This window comes from Battus philenor, unplaced genomic scaffold (genome assembly GCF_028537555.1).
Source record: "Battus philenor isolate CCGP_79_NKW_IND1 unplaced genomic scaffold, ilBatPhil1.0.hap1 SCAF_25, whole genome shotgun sequence".
Classification (NCBI taxonomy): Eukaryota; Metazoa; Arthropoda; class Insecta; order Lepidoptera; family Papilionidae; genus Battus; species Battus philenor.
In genome coordinates this window covers 1,832,159-1,845,873 of record NW_027181688.1, presented here as the reverse complement: position 1 = coordinate 1,845,873, position 13,715 = coordinate 1,832,159, and the positions used below count along the sequence as shown (strand labels likewise).

The 13,715-nt window shown below is 36.8% G+C and overlaps 1 protein-coding gene across 3 annotated transcripts in view; it reads left to right on the top strand.

Moving 5' to 3' along the window:
* Positions 1 to 13,715, top strand: part of sm (smooth) — a 543,953-nt gene that overhangs the window by 192,440 nt on the left and 337,798 nt on the right. For all 3 annotated transcript variants that reach the window (XM_068768460.1, XM_068768463.1, XM_068768462.1), the window contains exon 2: positions 595 to 708. In XM_068768460.1, coding sequence (XP_068624561.1) covers positions 595 to 708 — 114 coding nt within the window. The remainder of the gene's footprint in view (positions 1 to 594; positions 709 to 13,715) is intronic.

Here is a 13,715-nt window from a genome sequence, read left to right as displayed (position 1 = left end):
CCGCTGATAAATGCGTGTGCGGCAAAAAATGCGAATCACACAACCGCCACTGCCAAATTACTCAACACGTGTTTCACTCCTCCACGGGGCATCTTCAGGAGTTATGTTACACAGATTAGTGCCAAACACAGAGACTCTAGAAGTGGCTAAATATTGGTCCTTTTCTTACTTAGGATGGACTTCCGTAAGATAACGCCTGATTCCATTAAATATTGACAAACTAAGTTATTGAAATGTCAATTGAATACAGAGTGTTTGATTATAAGTGTGAATGTATTAAAGATTTATTAATGGTTTCAGAAATATTACATCTATAATAATATAGCAAGAAAAAGTTTTTGAAATATCTAATTACAACAGACTTGTATTGACAGAAGTTATAGGTTTGTCAGATTACAATAGAAAAATATAAATCTATATAACATATTTTAGAGCGATCACTTTATACATGGTGATTGTAAATAGACGTAAAGATTGCTAAGGTTTTCGCTTCAAAGCTTTAACCCCTCTAATCAATCATGCTGTATAGTAATAGTAATGTAACTGTGTATACTACTGTGAAGTAGTGAAGTAACGTATTACTTTTGTTTACAGAGTAATGGCAACAGTTACATGTCGGGGGAGCCCCGTCGCAAGCGGGAACTCCCCGCGCGGCCCAACCACATCCTGCTGTACACCATCATCAATCCCGCCTACCCCATCACTGTGGTGAGTACCATTATATTACCTTTACATTATTTAACCTTATCTATTTAAATGTGCAGAATTTAACACAGATAACACAAAAATTATCTCAAATCCCTATGTCGTGCTAACCACAATTTCAGTTTTAGGTACAATTCTTTAATTTAATTTGTTGATTTGTACCTGTGAAAACAGTCAAGTTAGGTGGATACAATTTAGTTAGTTCAATCATCGAATTTAACTCAGGTCGGCAGCTTAGAGTAAAACTTCTTCCCGACCAATATATCTCTGTGCATGAGTATCTACAAGAATTACGAATTAACAGTAACATCTTTCGGCACCGAAACGTGGTCTCTGATTACTGTCCTCATTGGTTAAGTCTATGAACGGACCTCTTGCGATCGAATCAAGAATGAGGATATAGAGATGAACGAACGAACATAATTGACATTGTCCAGAAGATTGGCAAGAGACTACATAGCGCACAGAACTGATGACCAGGTCTTTATGATGTGGATAGACATACATTTTATTCATCGGAAAGTGTATATAGCATTCACGCAGGTAGTGGCCAGACCGCATACCGCATATAATAGATGGCAACAAGAACCTTAAGGTTTTAGATTGGAGATCACGAACTGACAAACAGGTCGTTCATAGACTGCCTCAATCAGGTCTTTGGGAGACTAAATGAAGACCGCTTTCTACCAGTATTATTGGAGATCTAAGGAGAAGGTACAGCTGTGGAGTTACGTGTAATGATGACATTTAAAACACTCCCTGAGTAGGCGTCCTTACTGTGGGAGAATATACCGAAACAGAGAAATATCTTGTAGCTAACTCACACCCAAGCCCATAGACAAGTTCTCATTAACCAAGATTATGGTACAAAGACAGGCTGAAGGAGACGAAGCTCGAGATGCGATCGCAAGGTTGATCGATGTGGCGAATACGGCAACCGCACAGATAACAATATGGATATTTAATGGAATCAGGCGTTACCTTGCGGAAGTCCATCCTAAGTAAGAAAAGGACCAATATTTAGCCACTTCCCAGTTACCTTAAACAGGTCTATCGTAAACGACCACGCCTCAGATACGTACGTCATCACCTGTAACACACATTGTTCTAATAATCTTTGATCTAGGAATGAGAAGGAGGCAAGGAAGGCGATGTGTTAAATATATGAAAGATAGAGAAGAAGGATTAGGAATGATAAAGGATAATGGTAAATAAAATTAAAATATTAACCCGTTAATGTCAAATATTTAATGGTATCAGGCGTTACCTTGCGGAAATCCACCCTAAGGAAGAAAAGGACATTTCCGCACATGCAGCGGTAATCGTGCAACAAAGTGCACCGCCCGCCAGCCCGCTGATAAATGCGTATGCTGCAAACAATGCGAATTACACAACTGCCACCGTCAAATCACTCAACACGTGTTTCACCCCTCCGCGGGACATCTTCAGGAGTTATGTTACACCGTTACACTGACAATATGGAGTAGGGATGAGGAAGCGGTCGCACGAAACGTGATTTTAAAAGCTGGACATTATCAGGGTGTGGCTAAGATATATTAAGACACTTAGTTAACACTGTAACATGCAATAACGTGAGCAAAAGTAGGAAATAATAGACGTAAATGTAAAACAAGGTCACGGACGATGTCTGTGTAATATCGATACTAATATTTTTTTTTAAAAATACTACACAAATTATGGTGAGTCACTTTCCTGTGACATCTTTGACCAGGGACTCTTCTTTCACCTTCCACGTTTCGTACATGCCCTCGGGGTCACCTTACTTGTTTGGTAGTTTCGCGTCTGCACTGTATAACGCAACTGGCTGACTTCCAGAGGCTGTCAGTCTTCGATGCATAAACAGTTTGGGATAAATAAAACTGAGAGACGGTACCTGTTGCTACTCAGTTTTACGGGACGCCTCATTGCGTATTCAATGAAATAAATATTCGTTGCAAAAGGTTTGCTAAGCGTCTTTGATAAGCCAAGATATGCAACGTACATTCAAGTATATATATACGTAATGTCATTGGTCCAATTGCACATTTATACAATTGCAATTACATTATTTTAGATGTAAAAAGTGTTGTATTAATTTTGAAATTTACTATTTGTTAAACAATTATTTATTTATATATAACAAAATGTTTTGAAATTTTAGACCTTATGAACTTTGTAAAAAGACACTTTGATCCCGTTTTTAAAAAATAAAAAAACCGCCCCTGTTTTGTTTAACTATAGTTTAATTTGCAGTCAGTCCGTTTTAATATCGTTGATAATTTATTTATAAATTTTGTTTATCTAGGATTTTTTTTATTAATTCTAATTTGTATCGCTAGTGGTTTTTTACAATATTTATTTTTCGCTTTAACTAAACGCAGACAGTTGGGAAAGGGTTGCCGCTATTTGATACGGATCTTTCTTCTCCCAGCTGCGAGGCACGAGAGCGTTTTATAATTTTTTACAATTTTTCTTACACAATTTTCTCTTATGGGCATATGCAATATAGTAAATGCCGATACAAAATATTTTTTTGTTTCGAATAGGCTATTACAAGCACTTTCGAATCGTCAACATAAAATGTCGCCATTGTTGTGTTATAGAAAGCTACCAAGCTGCCGGCAAGAAACTCAACAGTTGCTCTTTATAAATATAGTTTTATAATAAAAGTATCTCAAGAATTTTATCAGATTCAGGTTATGACACTAATCCGTATAACAGTTATGATCCCTTAACTCTAAACGATCTCGTCGGGCGCAAGGCCTCTAGTTTAATATTTAAGCTTAGGGCTGAATGAAAATTCGTCAAATCATCCGCGCTCTCAGCCGATCCCATTAATAGGGTGACATGTATTTTTTTAAGTCCTGGACACACTTTTAATTATTCAAATTATTTTGGTGAAAAAGTTCGATTCACTAACGAAGTTCGTTTTGTAATTAACTTTATGATAAGGCACTGTAAAACATATATATGTAAGTATGGAATACTCTTATCGGCAAAAGTGTAAGGAAATATAATACAATTCCGTGTAAAATCTCTGGTAATTGTTGTGATGTATTTAAAAAAAAAACGTTTATTTTTAAACAGAAACTGTGTAATAAATTCCTAAATAACAAAACGTGAATAAAATTTTCTCTTACTGCAGCAATGGTAGCCCGGCGGTGGATGACTAAGATTTGCGATCGTAGGTCGTGGGGTAATTATATAGGATTGTCACTGCTTACAAGTTTTCAAAGGATAGCCAGATGATCATCTGCGTTAATAATACCACACTGCGATCGCCTTGCCTAGGTATACTTACACTGCCACGTCAGACGTGAAATTCTTCAAACTAAGTCAATGATCTTGGTTCTCCTGCAGATCTTATTTCTGTTTTGATTTCTCAGCGAAACTTCATAGACCTCTCCAATGCTCTCTGGGGTGACTTTGAGCCTTTTTATGAGGTCCGTCCTTGGTGATTACGTCTGGAATCCATTTGTCATCACCACGTCATTGGTCAGAGACCTTCGTCTTTATATATTGTGGTGTTTTGGACGAGAAGAGATTGTAATTAGAAGCTCTTTCTTTCTGAGGTTTGTCTTTTATGTTTCTAGAAATTAGTGAAGTAATCGCCCTGTTTAGAATAATCTGTTTAAATATATGTTGTATAAAATAATTACGACGCGTATCATGGTTACCCTATTGGCCCCAGGGCGAACTTTACTCGTCGTCCCAGCCCTGCGACGTCGCGCGTAAAATTTCCCAAACGCGCGTATCGTGTTTGCCAATGTAAACTGGAAATTGTGTTTGGCTCCTTTGTTGTGCCGCTGTTGCGATGGCGGTCACGTATGTTCTATTCTAGAGCTAGGGTTGTCTCTCTGATTTTATAAGAACTATTATAACCATATTTTAATCCGGACATTATATTTTCTAACAAAATTTTTAATAATATATTTGTTCAAACGTATCATATAATATTTTAAAAGTAAGTGACTTATTTTGCTAAGAGGCGAAACAATGTATATTGATGTATGTTAAAGAAGAGAAGTTGTTACAAATGGTACGGTACATAGTATCACTGTATAAATATATTATTTACTTAGTTATCTTTATTGTGTTTGTATTGTATTGAGCTGCGGCAGCTCAGCGGTAAAGGAGTGAGACATGCGGTCGTAGGTTCCGGGTTCTATTTCCGCGATATAATCTTATAAATAATTCACAAATGTGCATTAATTATATAGGATTTTCACTGCTAGTTTCTAGAGGATGGGCAGCAGCGTCTCCTGCGTACCATAATACCAAAAATATGATATATTCATATGATTAGAATACCAAAGGAATTAGAATAAAGGAGATTTGTAATTGTGATACTATGGAAATAGCGTAAAAGAGAGAGAGAGGTGATGTATGGAAGAGGTAAAGTAAATATATTGAAGAATTTCTAAAGAAAAGATTGAGCTAAAAAATCCCTGTCTTTCCCAAGATAGGGTTGAACGAGACGTCTCAAATAACGGGAGCCATTAAAGAAATACCACACAGCGATCGCCGAATCGGCTACTAAAGTATATTAAAAAGTAGATATTGAAGGAAAATAAATAAAAATAATGATAATGTGACGAAAAATGTGAGGTCATGTGTAGATGAAGAATAAAAGAGAGAGCGTGAAAATAGAAATATAACATTAGAAAAAAATGAATAGTCCTGTTCCTAAAATAAGTGGAGAACGAGAAGTCCACAAAAGCGGAGTACATTTAAAAAAAAAACCTGCCTTATGAGCGTGGAGGTTATTGTATATTATATATAAACCCGCGGAATCTGAGAATGCCATGTGACAGTCTGGTCCAAAAAAAAATACTACTTCTAATATATAAAATTCTCGTGTCACGGTGTTCGAACTTGAACTCCTCTGAAACGGCTTGACCGACTTTTACCAAATTTTATATGCGTATTCAGTAGATCTGAGAATCGGCTACTATCTATTTTTCATACCCCTAAGTGATAAGGGTGGTCCACCCCCTAATAATTTTTTTTATTTTTTAGACAACTTTTTTGGTTTTTAATTTATTATGATACAGCATACAAAAATACATTCAAACCTTAAATTTTTTACCCCTCTACGATCAACCCTTATTTTTTTTAATTAAAACCCTATTATTTTTTTTGCAAAACAACGTTTGCGGGAACAGCTAGTAGATATATAAAATGCTAGCAGATATAATTTTTATTTCTCGCAAGCGACGCATCTGCGCGAAGCTGGTATCGGCTAAGTAAGAGTAATAGTCAACAGGTAGAAGCGCTCTGGAGCAGTTTAAAAAAAAAAACATCGCGTTACGTAAGGATTTGTATGCGAATTGAAAATGTTTGCGCCAGCTGTTGCCCGCGCTTGTTTTGTTCACACACAGCGCGTTTATCATGAACGTGACTTTAAAAATTACGTCCGTGTTGTATTTGATATTGTATATTTTGATATATTAGTTTATATATAAAAGTAAATGTGATCGCTGTGATTGGTTTTATGTAAGAGTTTTATAGAAGTGAATGTAACTCATTCGTCAGTCACCCTGTATAAAATGATCGCTTTTAAATATGTTGGATTAATTATTTTTGTCTGCGAATGCGATGGAGAGAAATGAAATCTTTCAGGGCGATCATCATCTATTTAATGGAATCAGGCGTTACCTCGCGGAAGTTCATCTTAAGTAAGAAAAGGACCAATATTTAATAAACACAGAGTCTGGCACTAATCGGTGTAACATAACTCCTGAAGATGCCCCGTGGAGGGGTGAAACACGTGTTGAGTGATTTGGTGGTGGCGGTTGTGTGATTCGCATGGTTTGCCGCATACGCATTTATCAGCGGGCTGGCGGGCGGTGCATTTCGTTGCACGACTACCACTGCATGTGCGGAAGTGGCTAAATATTGCTCCTTTTCTTACTTACGATCATCATCTCTAAACATTTATTAGAGTCGGGACATAGTTTACCGCACGGTCAACACTATGACGTGATACATACCTGTAGCAAAGGATTGCGGATGGACGTGTTGGAACGGTTGGAAATAATAAGACACGCGGGTATTGGAACTATATTTAACGAGAAAGTGAATGTTTCCTCCTCTCCATTATTATAAATTTACCAGGGGACTCGCTCGAAGCACTCATCTATTACGTAAAATCGCAAATATAACATACGCGTAAGATAGGGTATAATAAAAGTAGGCCACGTAATCGGTCACGTGACTTTGAGTGGTAGTGGGGGAGGAGGTGGCATATGAATAACAAAGCGGTGACGGATTCAAATTCAATCAATTCAAATTATAACAATTGGCTAATACAATACGTCAGGTGAAGCATCTGACGTAGATTTTTTTAGTTTATTAGCTCGCGGATTTCGGATCCGCGAGCCCTGAGTCCGATGAAGCTGTAAAAGCCAAAACGGCTAACAGCGCGCATCAACTTTCGAATATAGCCAGGATTGAGCTTACTCTGTGTTTGGCACTAATCGGTGTAACATAACTCCTGAAGATGCCCGTGGAGGGGTGAAACACGTGTTGAGTGATTTGGCGGTGTTTGCCGCACGCGTAATATCAGCGGATTGGCGGGCGGTGCACTTTATTGCACGACTACTACTGCATTGGCGGAAGTACCTATATATTGGTCCTTTTCTTACTTAGGATGGACTTCCGCAAAATATCGCTTGAATCCATTAGATTTTTAAAAAAGCACAACATACTGAATTACGATACACTACGTTATTGAAATTGAAGTCTAAAATTATTAAAATATAGTGAAAATAATACTGTATTAAATTGCGTTGATTTTTAGTTATAAAAGGAATCCCCGAGTTTTGATGGCATTGCGCGATTAGAAACAAGAGCGTTGCTATCTTTTATAAAAAAAATTATGACTCAAACCCAAAACAACGCAATTTAAAAAACGCAAAATGAAACGACTCAAAGAGACGTATTAGTGTATATTTACCTTTAGTTAATTAAAATCGTGCATGTTTACGTAAATAAGTCATAGCCGTCTAAAAAATGTAAGGCGTCAAGTGTGTACAATTCCGACAATTAGTTGCCGCGACGTCTAATGTCTGTTGTAATGGTTCTCGCGGCTCGATAGCACGCGATGCGCGAATATTAAAAACGAAAGTATGGAATTTATTAACTCTGACACAAATCTCGTTATTCACACGAAAACACTTAAACACTTGTGTTGTATGTACACGTGCGAAATGGTCGTACACATTGAATGATATATATTTTAATATTTTAACGGTTTTATTTAGTTCGACCCGTACGGAATTTATTTATTTGGGTCAAAATTAGAAATTGAAATTTAAGCACCTTCCCGTTGTAGATGGATCTGAAATTTGGTACACACATTTAATTTAGATGACAATACAATATAATAAAATCAATAACATTATAAATCTAAGATGGCCGCCGATACAAAATGGCGGATTACATATTTTTCCTTAACCCCCTTAATGTGGGTATCAAATGAAAGGGCTGCACTAGTAAAACACGATGATTATGTCAAAATTTAAAATTCAAGATGGACGCCGTTCCAATATGGCGGACTAAGTACATATTTTTACACAACCACCACAATATGGGTATCAAAAAGTTTTTTAAATGTATTTATTATATATAAGTGTAAAGTGGTCATAGACGCGGCGTAGGTATATCTCTCATTAGGTGAAACGACATAGTTAACCCTTTCGTTACCAGCTCCGGAGTTAGCCGGCGTCCACCTTGTAATGTGGGCTTATATGTAGATCCATGTTTTAAGATTTATCGCAGCAAAATAATCATTAACATGAGCATTAATACAAAAAAATATTAATTGATCTAATTATTTTGTTATATTGTTAGTTACACAATGTTATAGAGCAGTGCGTAAAAACAATTGAAAGTATTAATTTAAAAATCAATGACATGATGTTAATACCATGTTCCATAAGGAACAAAATAGAATTTGTGTCTTATGAAAAAGAGAATGATCGAATCATTTCTGTTCTCAATCTGTTTCTTATTCCTATAATTCATGTCCGTCTCGATATTCCTTATGAAATCGATGTGAAGCTCTTTGCATACCATATTATCTAGTTTATCTAAAATTATTTAGAAAAAGAAGAGTTTTATATATATATGAAATAAATAAGCTGTTGGCTCATAATTTTCTCCTTCAACATTTAATTAACTTATTTATACCACAAAGTATACGTATGTACAATAATGTTACAAAATCAATTTCAGACCTGCAACTGGAGAGATTTAAAACCAATATCTAAAATAGAATTTATTGAAAGAAGTATATTATTGTATCCAAGTATACTATACTGATGTTAATGCGTAGAATTAAATATTGTTAATGCACACTCAGAAGCTGATTATTGTCGCGCGCTCTTTATAAAACTATATTTGTAAAGAGCAACTGTTGAGTTTCTCGCCGGCTGCAGCAGAACTGCCTTCCTAGTGGTAGCTTCCTGCATAGACAACAATGCCGACATATTCTGTTGATTGACGATTCGGAAGTGCTTGTGCCTATTCGAATAAAAAATACTTTGATTTTGAGCCGGCATTCGTTATATTGCATATGCCTATATCTAATCGTGGATGAACAAAAATAAATGTTACAGATCATTTTTTATTTTTTATAGATTACCAATGAAATTGCAATTTGAATTATAGTCAAACTAAACACGCGTTTACGCATTATTTTTTTATTAAAGAACAGGATTGAAGTGTACAAAATTCATATGGCCTGAAATCTAAATAAAAAATTGTTTAACAAATAGTACATTTCAAAATTAATACAACACGTATTACGACGAAAATAAAGTAAAATAAAATATGATTTATGGCAGCACGATGTAACGTGTGGAGAGGTCTTTATTCCGCGAGGCGATGTAGGCGTGTGTAATTATGAGCGATACGTCAAGTAACGTACCTACGTTACGCGTAACGGGCCCCTTGTTGATTTACGTCGCGTGAGACGCTCTCTCTCTATTTTTTTTTTTCGTTATTTACGTGATTCGCTGGTATGAGTTACGTTTTATTTAAAATATGACGTATTTATTTGAATCGGTGTTTTTATTATTTTTTCTCTTGGCTCTTAAAAAGAGTTTCCCAACAGGAGTGTTGTATGTATATACATTTGAGCGTCGCCCGTGTTTATACTGACATAAATGAACAATTTTATTTCTGGGGAATTCCCCTTTTCGATGCGCCGCTGACGATGACTTAATGTTGCTCCTACTAATGCAATGTTTTTAGTGTAAAAAATATGTATTTTAGAAAGTCTAAGTCAGAGTTCCCCAAACTTTTTTGTGTCGTAGACCCCTTGCCATGTTTATCCGTGTTGGGTAGACCCCTACTTACCTGATATTGATTTCCTGTAAATTTCTAACTGTAGTGAAGTTTAGTGTTAAAAACTTAAAGTAAAAACACATGTTAATTTATACATTTATTAAATGAATTTAAATTAAAACTACTCAAAATAAAATTTTGTATAATTTATGTAAAATATACGTAACATTAAATAAACTATAAATAAAATAACATAAGCAATAAGTCGATATTTTTAGTGAGTAGGATGAACCTGATGCTTTAATAATAAATTATCAACATTTGGCGTCAATAATGTAAGGGTTAATCTTAAATCGCCTCGGCTAATGATGTCCAGTCTATGGACCCCCATTTTCATTTCATGGACCCCCAAATTTTTTTCGCTGACGTAGACCCCTTGCAGGTTGTCATAGACCCCTAGGGATAGACATAGACCACTTTAGGAATCACTGGTCTAAGTTGTAGGCCATGACACGAAAAAGGCTGGGAAACACTGCTCTAAAATCTTTACAAGAAAACCAATTTAACGCATTCTCTTATAAAACTGAAATGTTCGTTCGCAAACGTAAGGTTCACTTTTCGTTGTGTATTGATTGCATATCGTTCTATGAAGAAAATTAGGCACAGAGTGCTGGAAAAATAATCCGAAGTTTGACCAAACAGGTTATAACAGTTTGTGACACTCACTAGGGACAATATTTATGTTTACCTTGTGTCAATAAAATCAATTAAAGTTTTCTGTAAAATGCTAAAATTTTGTCTTTATTATCATATTTTATTCTGTCAGTCACCGGTGACTGACGAGGTCTAAAGGAAAAGGTCGGTGTCAGTCACCGATGACTGACGTGGCACTCAGTGTTAAAGGAATAGTGCACAGTGGTCCGCAGGCATCGAAGTCAGTCAGATGTTTTTATTTATTATTGTATTATATTTATAGTATGCACTAAACCTTATTTATTATAAGTATATATGTTATATACATATGTATGTATGTTTAAGTATGTATGTTAATGTTCGTTTTTTTGTAAATATGTATTTTTTGTACACTTAAACTACCCATTATAAGTACTTTTACCTTTTACATACTATGGTTGTCTGTAAGAGATTGCTTTGTGTGATAAGACCGCCCATTGTACTTTTTTGTATATTATTGTAAAACTTATTAAATGACAAAGTCCCGGTGCAAACCTTGAGCGTCTTCCGAAGACCGCCACAATTATCGGTCTTTCGGTCTCCGCATCCAGCGATTTTTCGATTTCTCGCAACCTTAACTATGTACTATTTAACATAGTTTCTTTCACGAACTTAAATTAATTTTGTTTTAAACTTTTTTTAGTCGCGACATATTGAGAGATGAATAGTGGCGTAATGAATAGAGCGAAATGTTTTTTATATAATCCTCTGTCTACGGCACACATAAAATCAGTTTTTTATTACTCTGGCAATAAAAATGAGATGGCCGCAACGGGGCTGTCTCATTTTTATTAAGAGCGCCCGGAATGTATCTTATTTATAAAAAGGGAAAACTCGTAAAAGATCACATTTGTTATTTCTCCGAGCGTACTATGAGCGCGGAAAGCCCTATATGTTTACATTCGCCCACGCGAACAATTCACAAAGATATACCTTTTGATTTCTAAAACTGCGCGGTTGTCTACGGAATTATATTCTCTGAAGTTTTATTACCGCTGTTCTCATCTTGATATGATTTTATTGGATTTCAACTCGGCGGCGATACGGTTCGGAGTTTGTCGATTTTGTAAAGGACTTTGGAAACTTTGGTTAAAGTGACCTGCTTTGATAGGAATGAATGTTTTTGATGCAGCAATTGTACAGTTAAAATTAAAACCTGAAATTCATCAATTTACGTTTAATTTAGGCTTATCATCATTTTAGTTACTGGACATCCATTACTGAACATTGATATTTAATAAGACCAGTTGGACGCGGCTTGGTATATGGTAAAGATATTTTTTTTTGGTTTCGGGGGGGAAATCTTCCGATGTTCAAAATGCCCCGCCTCTGGGGGGAGGACTGGGGTATGTGGGATTCCTACCCACTAAACTCCCAACCCCTCCGGTGGTCGCCCTCTGCGCTATACGGGGGACCACGATATCTCCCGGTCAGGGATCGCCACGCGGTCTTCCCTCGCGCCGTGCTATTTCCGATAGCCCGTCCCGGGGTATGCGTGTATACGCTACCCCCGAAACCCTCGTGGTGCTATCACGATGGTTCGAGACCACGTCGAATCATCGTCCGCCTCAAAGTCGCCGAAGCTAGTGAGACTTTAGGGCCCCCACCATAAACTCCCGCGACTCCGAAGGCCCCGTTTATGGTAGGCGAGCACCATTATGGTAAAGATATATTATAGTTACAGTAAAACATCCTTCTGAAGTGTAAGTGGGCGGAGGCACACCTCTCATCCAAACGTCGGTCTTCGGGGCGGAAAGGCTTTCGAGCGTCAACTGTAAATAAGAAAAGGACCAATATTTAGCCACTTCCGCACATGCAGTGGTAGTCGTGCAATGAAATGCACCGCCCGCCAGTCCGCCGATAAATGCGTATGCGGCAAACAATGCGAATCACACAACCGCCACCACCAAATTACTCAACACGCGCTTCACCCCTCCACGGGGCATCTTCAAGAGCCATGATACACCGATTTGTGCCAAACACAGAGTCCGCATTTAACAGCGGGCTGGCGGGCGGTGCACTTTGTTGCACGACTACCACTGCATGTGCGGAAGTGGCTAAATATTGGTCCTTTTCTTACTTAGGATGGACTTCCGCGAGGTAACGCCTGATTCCATTAAATGTCAATTATAAGCTGGTAGACAGGCATTGGCAGCCCGCGTAAGATTTTAAAATTAAAAACAATATTTTTGAATATTTGCACCTAAATTAGCAAGCGATATCTTGTATCGTTTCAAGATTAAATATATTATGCTCTATTTATCTGTTAAATCCGATCTAAAACAACGCGTATCGATATATTCCTTACTGCGATATGTTCCATCTCTATTTCAATATTACGTCGGAATTATTATATCGCAGTGAAATTACAGACAAATGTGCCGTTGATGGGATTTATGTGTTCTCCTCTGGGAAGAATGGAGAAAAATATTAGCCGTCTCGCCATTTGTCCCCGGTAAGAGGCGTCCGGATAAATCTCGTTTCACTCTGCATTTTATTTGTAAGGAAAACGTAGGCATCAGCGAAGGTGAGCGAGGTACTAATTTAGTTTTATATATTTTTTTAATATCCTTATTCCGTAGGATTATTGTTTGCGCAATTTCTATTTATCTAGTCTGAAAATGTAGAGTAACATTTTAGAATTAAATACAGTTTTTCTTTATTATTTCGTTTCGGTTCTTCGCTTATTTCACTGTTTATTTTTTAATTCAAACCGAGCGGAATGTTTTTGTACCTCCGCTCGCGCAATATTATAATTGCGCGTTGTAATTTACTTCCAGCGCCATCTGTTAACGTCGTTTGTAGTTACAGCGCTTTAAGCGCCATCTAGTATCAAGTTTACGTATGAATAGTTTTGTATGGTTAATTTTTTTGGTTTTATTATAGCGTCGAAACAATAAAAGCCTTATAAGATTTGCCCGACACAATGATTGCTAGGGTTTGAATACGTATGCTAAAGAGTTAGCGTCTTATTAAAAGACGTTTGT